The 8783-nt window shown below is 46.8% G+C and overlaps 1 protein-coding gene and 1 long non-coding RNA gene across 3 annotated transcripts; one reads left to right on the top strand and one right to left on the bottom strand.

The window, feature by feature from the left end:
* Nucleotides 1–60: 60 nt before the first annotated feature.
* LOC121105433 lies at nt 61–2293 on the bottom strand. The gene is made up of 2 exons (XR_005837959.1): nt 1216–2293; nt 61–543 (listed from the first exon to the last, which is right to left on the bottom strand). It is a non-coding gene; the product is annotated as an uncharacterized LOC121105433 (long non-coding RNA).
* Nucleotides 1039–7993, top strand: ATP5MC2 (ATP synthase membrane subunit c locus 2). Of its 2 annotated transcripts, none has more exons than XM_040642558.1 (5): nt 1039–1130; nt 3787–3856; nt 5151–5228; nt 5776–5969; nt 7731–7993. In XM_040642558.1, exons 2-5 carry the CDS (start codon nt 3818–3820, stop codon nt 7843–7845), a joined length of 426 nt encoding a protein of 141 aa, XP_040498492.1. In that variant the 5' UTR covers nt 1039–1130; nt 3787–3817; the 3' UTR covers nt 7846–7993. The 2 variants fall into 2 exon arrangements, with proteins under 2 accessions (XP_040498492.1, XP_008702892.1); XM_008704670.2 differs by having other exon boundaries at nt 1040–1130; nt 5151–5240.
* Nucleotides 7994–8783: the final 790 nt, after the last annotated feature.

Here is an 8783-nt window from a genome sequence, read left to right as displayed (position 1 = left end):
GGGTGGCGGATTTGGCTTTATTTACAGCCGCGGCTCTCTTTTTATTTTTTATTTTTTATGGGGGTTTGGTGAGCTTTCCCCGTCCTTCTCGAGCTGCGTTCAAGCACGATGCCTGGATGGCAGGGGTTTGGACAGGAGGGGAAGTGGATAGGCCTTGTTGCCCTCCTTCCAAGGGGTGGCTCGTGGTCTGTCTTGGGAGACAAAGAGGCCTAGAGGAAGGGATGACGGCCGGGAGCCTCCCCCCCCCCCACTTCTTTCCATCGGGTAAGGAAGAGCGAAAGGGCACGAGGGAGAAGCCGAAGGGCTTCCATAAGAGCACCTCATGGGAGGACTGCTTATCTCAACTCCCACAGATGGAGCCTGGGCAGAGGCAGGGGCATGCCTCCAGTGAACTCACAACCTCACTACAGGCCCCTAGTGCCCACTCTTGACTGTCTCAGGACTCCGGAGAGAAGGCTTGGTGTCAGGGCACTTGAGTCACAATCATCGTTAGCCCCTATTTTCTGGTTCGGTGATGCTGGTTTCCTCCTTCTTGGCTGATCACTGGAATAAGAAAGAGGGAGAGGGAAATAAAGGCGAGGCCACCACAGGTAGCTGGGGCGTTTTGCTCTCTATTCGCCCATTCAACGGGTTTCCCATCCATAAAGTCCCTGGGCAGTAGAAGGCAAGGAGCCCCATCACTTCATTTTCCTTTTGCTACATTTTGGGCACTGAACCCCCATCTCGATGTATGTTACTTAACAGTGAATTTCTGGTGTGCGTGGGAGGGGGAGGGGGTTGGCAATGTGACTGCACATGCTGAGAAAGGATACACGAGTCCAAGATCCCAAACGCTTGAGCCGACCAAACCGCAGGCCACGTTATGGATCGGTTTACACTGCAGAATTGTCCTCATTTCTGCAGAGGGTCGGCTCTGCCTGCAGTTTCTCCTCTCAAACACCAGGTGGAGCGACTGGCTGAATGCCGCCACAAAGCTGACAGGCGGCGCTGTGGCGCCTGGGCCGACCCTCAACATTGCAATCACTCTATCCTTAGAAGAGCGACTCGTTGGTGCAGGCCGCGCATGCGCTGAGCCTTTCGCTCTTCCCGCCCCCTCTCCCGCCCCTCTGTCTTTTCTGCACTGGGAGCAGGTAAGGCTTTGGGCCCTCGCGCCCGCGATGCGCCGCGCACGCGCGCGGAACAACCCATCTCGCACGAGTCCTTTGAGGTCCTTACCTTGCATACTCGCACCCTGGTCCTCACGGCCTCCCTTGTTCCTGGTATTCCCGCGCCTTAGGGCTGCCCCTTCCGCGTGCCGGTGACCTCCAACCGCGCGGGCCTGGCGCCATCTTGGATGTCTCGTGGGAGGGGGGAGGGAAGAGCGCCTTGGAACTGGCGAAAGTCAAACCCCAGAACGCTCATTTTCACCTGTTCCGCTCGGCCATTACAGAGGTTCTTTTCTTACCCTCTTGTCTATTCAGAGTTGTCACAAACCCCGGAGTCTCCCCTCCTATCTCTGCTTACCCTTCTCCTCCTTTTTCCTTCCTATCCTGCAACCTCCAGACTTGGCCCCAGCCCCTCAACTGCCCCAAGCAATGGAGATAGCCGATGGTCTTGATGGTCTTTTAAAAGCGAACGTAACCATGGTAGAACAAAGCAGCCAAAACACTCTCTCCATTCAGGCCGTGGCCTGGGAGAGCTGTGGCAGAAAAGAGAACAGTTTCTTTAGAACCATTGGTTGTCTTGCAAGTACTTCTCTTCTTCCACTCAAGTGAAGTTGGAAAAAACAGAAGTGGTGGGCTAATGGCGAGGTTTTCTGTTAGAGGCAGCAGGCCCAGAAGAATCGTGTGGGGCAGCATAGGGTGGTCTTCACCTGACAGCTTTCCTGTCAAGGGTATACTAAGAGTCCCCAGACTCCGCTCTCAAGAGGAAAAGAAGGTTAAAGGAAAGGAATGGTTAAGTCAGCAGTCCTCTAACTCTGTGACTGATCGCGGAGTTGAAAAAACCCATGATGATTTAGGCCCACTGATTGTGGATGATGGTGTTGTCCGGGGTGTTGTAGGCTAACAGTTGCAGACTTGCCATGGTTAGGTGACCAGTGGAGGCATCTGCACTTCATGCAGGTTCCCTTAATTGCCACCCTTTGTTGTGGGCTTGTTACATGTCAGCACCACCTTAAACTCTTTAGGTGTTACTTAATTTACCCCCCCCCCATGTTTTGTATGATGATATTGAGGTTTAATTGCCTTGTGGGGGAAACAAACTATTTATTTATTATGTTTTAAGTAAGCTCTACACCCAAGGTGGGGCTTGAACTCACATCCCCAAGAGTCACATGCCCTATTGACAGCCAGGTGCCTAGTCCTCTTTTTTTTTGTTTTTAAGATTTTATTCATTTACTTTAGAGAAAGAGAGCATGGGGGGCGGGGAGGAAGAGAATCTCAAGCAGACTCCACCCTGAGCTCAGAGCCCCTTATGGGGCTCGGTCCCACGACCCTGAGATGGTGACCTGAACCTAAACTAAGAGTGGAGCATTCAACTGACTGAGCCACCCAGGCACACCTGCTGCGCCCCAGGTCCTCCTTTTTTTAAGCTTTAGGGAAATTTCGGGTTTTGACCAAAGAAAACCTTTATAGTCTGCAGCAAAATTGGGTTAGAGTTATATATGGGCAGTTGGAGACAGGACAAGAGTTGAAGGCATCGATTAATCTGAAAGTGACTGATTATGGATTCAGAAGGGTAACCTGGGAAAATCTTGAGTACAGCTCATTTAAGGAAGTGTTATTTAACAGGTTTATTAATCCCTGAGTATTTCAATCTGTAGCATATTGGGAAGCATTAACCTAAGTGTGAGAAGATTTCAAGTCCTGACTATATCACTACCATCATTGTAGGACTGGTTTTAAGACCATGCTCTTAGTGTACCTAAGGGTCACTTGAGAAGCTCGTTTGAAATATGGGATACTTGGGCCTTATATCCAAAGATCTTGATCAGGAAGGTCTAAAGTGGGACCTGAATATGCAAAATTTTTGAATATGCATTTTTAATACATAGATCATACCTACCCTCAACTAGTTCAGGCGGGCCTCTTGGAGAAATCCTTTTTGTAGGTCTTTAACTCAAACAGTCTTCTCTTAAATAACTTCACACTTACAAACTTAGGGCACCTACAGGGTGTCAGTATTGTTTTAGATCTTGGGCGTACAAAATTGAATGCCTCTTAGTGAGATGGTGGAAATGAATACTTCATGGCTAATTAGAGTAATGGGAGGATTCCTCACTGATCTACCTCACTCTGTTAATTAACGTAGGAAATTGAAGTGTTTTGAGGAATCCAGTAACTTCCAGGTAATTCAGTAAAAAGATTGTTGGAGATCCTTCCAGGGTCTTGGCCTTCAACAGACATCTCCCAAGAGTCTTTAAAGGGCAACTGTTTAAATCCCGGACAATGAAATCTTGAGAAAAGCTCCTTTTGAATAGAGACTGAGGAAAACTTAGGCAGAGGGCACGGGAATTTCCTCTGAAGACACCAACTCATGAGGCTATGGAAATGAATAACAGGTCTTAAAGTTGAGACCAGGTGGCTACTTGTTCAGACCAGGGGAGTCACTTGATTATAAGGAAATCTTAGAAGCTGTGTGGAGGAAATCTTGACTTTAAGGTTTTAATTCCATCTCTGCTGATAACTTGAGGTCATTCACTCTGCTCTCTGGGCCATTGAAATTTTCTAGAACACCTTTTCTGCTAATAAGGATGTCCTTTGATGAACGAGGACAGTGTTTACAATGCTGCTTCTGTAATTTCAGCTCTCCTGCCACAGCCCCTCATCCCCTGAAAATGTATGCCTGTGCAAAGTTCGTCTCCACCCCCTTCTTGGTGAGTGCCTGCCTACCTTTTCTGGGAGAGTTTTTAGGGAGGGCGTCTTGTCTCTTCCTTGCCACACCTTGGTCTTCACAGCTGGGCTGGGGGAAGGCCCTTTGCTGTGTTAGCCTGACAGCAGAGAATGAATGCTTACCAGACACCCCTTGTCTCAGATCCCTTGGAAGCCAGTTAAATCTTTTTACCCAACCATATTAGAAGAGTGTAAATGAGAATCTAGACTAAGTTCAGGTTATTTCCATTCTAAAACTCCGTGTTCCTGTAAACTGGAACCCAGCTGGAAGTGGTAAACATGAAGTAGATAGCCTAACTTGGACTGAGTATGCACTGTGCACAGGATCTTGCCCTGAGTGTTAGAGAGCCATAGCCCAGAGTTCCCTCTGGGAGCTTAAATCTGGGTGGCAAGTTAAAACACATGTAAGTACACATTGGAAAAATACTTGATTCAGAAGCAACAGCATGGAAGAAATTACAGATTATTTTTTTTTTAAGATTTATTTATTTATTTTGGGGGGGGAGGGAGAGAATGAGTGGGGAGGGGCAGAGGGAGAGAGAGAATCCTAAGCAGGCTCCATGTCAAGCACAGAGTCTAACGTGGGGCTCGATCTCACAACCCTGAGATCATGACCTGAGCTGAAACCAAAAGTCGGACGCTTAACTGACTATGCCACCCAGGTGCCCCAGAAATTACAGATTATTAGATGGTGGAGGCAACTGGTTCATACATCTGTAAGTGAAAAGGGCTGGCACTGTTCGTGGGTACCACTGGTGGAACACTTACTATGCCTGGCACTGGGTGTACCGATTTGTGTACATAATCTCAGTTACTTCTCATATCAACCTGAGTTATCGTATACCAATTTGATAGATAAGAAAGCAGTTTTAGAAAGATTTAAGTGACTTGTCCTAAGATCACATGGCTGAAGTAGAGCTAAGATTACGATCTAAATCTGTCTGACTAAAACCCTGGCTGGTAGCCACAATATTGTCTGCTTTTGCTTGGGGTTAGTCAGAAACGGCTGCAAGAGGGGGTGGATTTTGAGCACAAAGGTAATACCTTGTGGCCTGAAAGGGGGTAGGTTTCTTCCCTTAAGACAGAGAAAAAGCGTGGGAAGCAAGAGAACTGGTGTGGTTCTTGAATCTAAAATTTGTTGAAAGTAAAAGAAGGATCCAAGATTCTGATTTAAGCTCAAAAGAGAATGAATGGGGCATTCACATGACAACTTGGGATGGTCTGAAACTCCTCCACACCCCTTCCTTGACCCTCTTGCTTTTGTGTCGTTTCCCCTAGGTCAGGAGCACCTCTCAGCTGTTGAGCCGATCACTGTCTGCAGTGGTGCTAAAACCGCCGGAGACACTGACGGATGAGGTACCTTATAAGGTGGGATTGGGCCTGTGGTTTGGGGGGTGAAGGGTGAACAGGGCTACGTGGCAGCACCAGTAGGGGGAGTGCTGAGGACAATCATCACAAACTAAAGTTAGTGAAGGATCAAGGCCATTGGCTTTAGGTGAAGGTGGAGGACAGTTGATACCACATATGATTAGTGTTACAGCTTTTGCCGCTGGCAGCACATGCCCGTGTTTGCTGCTGATAACGACCATTACTTGACCTAGTTTACTGACTTCAGCTGGTGGCATTTGGTCCCAGGCAGATGACGATTTCAGGGCACCAAGAACAGGCTAGGGCTTCATTCTACAGTTCTAGACCATACCTGAAGGTATTTGATGTCCACCTCTTGGATCAAAAAGTTCTGCTTGGCAACATTTAAGGGGATTTTCCAGGAAGTAAAAAGTTCTTGTTTAGAGGAGAAGCCGTGGAATGTGATAGCATAAAGGGTTTAAATGGTACAAAAGTTACCGAAGCAAAGAAAGGGGTTTCTTAAAATCTTTACCTTCTACCTGCATCTTCTTCACAGAGCCTCAGCAGCTTGGCAGCCCCACGTCCCCTGACCTCACTTATTCCTAGCCGCAGTTTCCAAACCAGCGCCATTTCAAGGGACATCGACACAGCAGCCAAGTTCATTGGGGCTGGGGCTGCCACGGTAGGGGTGGCTGGCTCTGGGGCTGGAATTGGGACTGTGTTTGGGAGCCTCATCATTGGTTATGCCAGGTAAGATGGGCCCTCCATTGGCTCTCATATATGTTTCCAAAGGTCTGGGCAGAAATATCTGGGTCTATACTATCCTATACAGTAGCCACATGTGGTTATTTGAATTTAAATTTTTATTAACTAGGGGCTCCTGGTTGGCTTAGTCGGTAGGGCTTGTGACCCTTATCTCAGGGTCATGAGTTCGAGCCCCATTTTGGGCTTAGAAATTGCTTTAAAATAAATAGATAAATATTTAAGTAACAGTACATAAGGTTTAAATTTTGCATATATATATATATATATAGTGTCACATAACATGTGATTAGTGGCTACCATATGGGAAAATTCCCCTGAAAACTTTGGTTTAGAGCAGGAGTCAGCAAACCAAGGTGGTAGGGCTTGAGCCCTTAGCTGAGCTAAGAATGGGTCTTCCATCTTTTTTTTTTTTTTTTAAAGAATTTTATTTATTTATTTTTTTTGATAGAGAGATAGCACAAGTAGGCAGAGCGGCAGGCAGAGGGAGAGGGAGAAGCAGGCTTCCCGCTGAGCAAGGAGCCCGACAAGGGGCTCGATCCAGGATGCCTGAGCCGAAGGCAGCTGCTTTACTGACTGAGCCACCCAGATGACCCAGTACATCTTTAAAGTGTCGTGAAAAAGGGGGGGCAACAGAGACCATATGTGACCCACAACATCTGCAGTATTTGCTATCTGGCTCTTTACAGAGAAAGTTTGCTACCACTGGTCTGGCGCCTCAAGGCAGCATAGTGGCTTTGTTGCTGCTTTTCCCTGTCCCTGGGAATCCCCCCCCCCCCCCCCCCCCCGTCACTCCTGGGAAAACTGCCTTTGCAGCCTGCCCCACAGCTTCCTGACACTTGGGACTATTTGGTCTCTACCAACTCTGGGCAACTCACTGTTAGAACTAAATTAATCATCAAGAGACCTGCAAGTTCTCTTAATGCCTTGAGGAAATAGGTTTATTTTTTTAGGACTTACATGAAATAAGCCTGACTGCTTCTGTGTCCATAATTCTGTTAGAAGCTGGTGTTACTTTACCTTATCCATCAGAGCTTCCGGAGGGGACAGAGTAAGGGAAATAGAAATTATATATTGACTTCCAAAATGGGGAGTCTTTTATCCCGTTTTATTTCTAAACCCCACAGACCATTTATAGATTCTTAAAGCCCCAAATTTTTGACTACTTTGAAATGAAAGAAGGTAGTCTGTCCCTCTGGCTCCCTTGTCCTCTGGAATGGGATTTTTCTAGTTGTGTTCCGTAAAGCCCTAGGGTTTTGAAGTATGCCCAGAGACCATCTTAACGAATGAACAGAAGACCAGTCAGACAAGCCTTTAAAATCCCCTACTTTTTTACCATTGTAGTTTGGTTATTACACATTTTGTATTTGGGGGTTCTGCTATTTCAAGTTTCAAAAAACTGCTCTGATAGACTCTGCCACTCTGGATGCCTCTTCCCTTCCGGTTGGGCCCTGGACAGTTAAATGTCCAGGTCCAGAGGTCTTAAGTTACGATATGGGTGATCCACTGAGGAGGTTATGTTTGTCCGTGGGCCTTGTTACAGAATTTTGGGCTGTCCACTCCCAACATTCAATCTCTGTAGAGCCCTTGATGTGTCAGGCAAGAATTGGGGCATGATGGTGTCACCCTGAGAGACGCATTGCATAAGATGAGCTTGAGGAGATGAGTTTTCCCTGAGCCCACCTTTGATGTTTGTCTTTTTCTTTGTGTGGACTAGAAATTCAGTCTTTTCTCCTCCCCTTCTCCCAGGAATCCCTCTCTGAAGCAACAGCTCTTCTCCTACGCCATTCTGGGCTTTGCCCTCTCGGAGGCCATGGGGCTCTTTTGCCTGATGGTGGCCTTTCTCATCCTCTTCGCCATGTGAAGGAGCCATCTCCACCTCCCATAGGTCTTTCTCCCGTGTCTCGTCTGCCCTGTATGTTCCTTTTCCTATACCTCCCCAGGCAGCCTGGGGAAAGTGGTTGGCTCAGGGTTTGACAGAGGGAAGACAAATAAATACTGTATTAATAAGATCTTTCTTGTGTCTCCTGTGTATATTTGTTCTCCACGGTTGGCTGAGTGCCTTGGTGAGAATATAAGGCCTGGTGGGTGGTGACACTTCTAAACTCAGCATGAGTCTGGGCTCACTTGTTCTTCATTCTCTGTGTCAGGAAAGCTTTATTCAAATTAGTGGTTCTTTTTAATAATTTTCACCTGGGATAGCCTGTTATCTTGGAGGATTGGGTCAGAAGAAAGAGAACAGGGCTGGCTTAAAATTTTGGAAAATGGCTATTTCCACTGCTACTATCCTGGCTCAGGCCCTCATTGCCACCCACTTGGTCTATTGCAATAACCTTTTAACTGGCCTTCTGCCTCCAGTCTCTTCCCTCTAGCATTTACTTCTATCCGCCACTGCCAAATTAGTCCTTAAGTATAAGACTAGTTTTGTCATTTACCAAGTCAGTCTGACCTCAGCCTACTCAGATTTTATCTTTAATTTTTCCCATACACTCTACCCAAAGTGATCTCATTTTTCAAATACTTTCCCTCTTTCCTGTCCTTATCTTCAGGCCTTGCCCTTTGGCCACCTCTGCTTTCTTTTCCTCAATCTTTGCTCACTTTTCCTCTTTTTCAAACTCCCTGTTATCTTTAAAGACAGAGTTTAAATGCTACCTCTTCATTATGAAGCTTTCATCTGGTTTCCGTCTACCATCAGTCAGATGAGCTTTGTTGTGGAGCATGTTGGGTCCTTTACAATGCTTGTGTCCGTGATAAATTGTGGGTTTGTATGCATGTGTGTGTCTTTTATCTTCCAAGTTAGGC

The sequence above is a fragment of the Ursus maritimus genome, unplaced genomic scaffold (assembly GCF_017311325.1).
Source record: "Ursus maritimus isolate PB19 unplaced genomic scaffold, ASM1731132v1 scaffold_26, whole genome shotgun sequence".
Classification (NCBI taxonomy): domain Eukaryota; kingdom Metazoa; phylum Chordata; class Mammalia; order Carnivora; family Ursidae; genus Ursus; species Ursus maritimus.
This window is presented reverse-complemented; position numbering and strand designations above follow the sequence as displayed.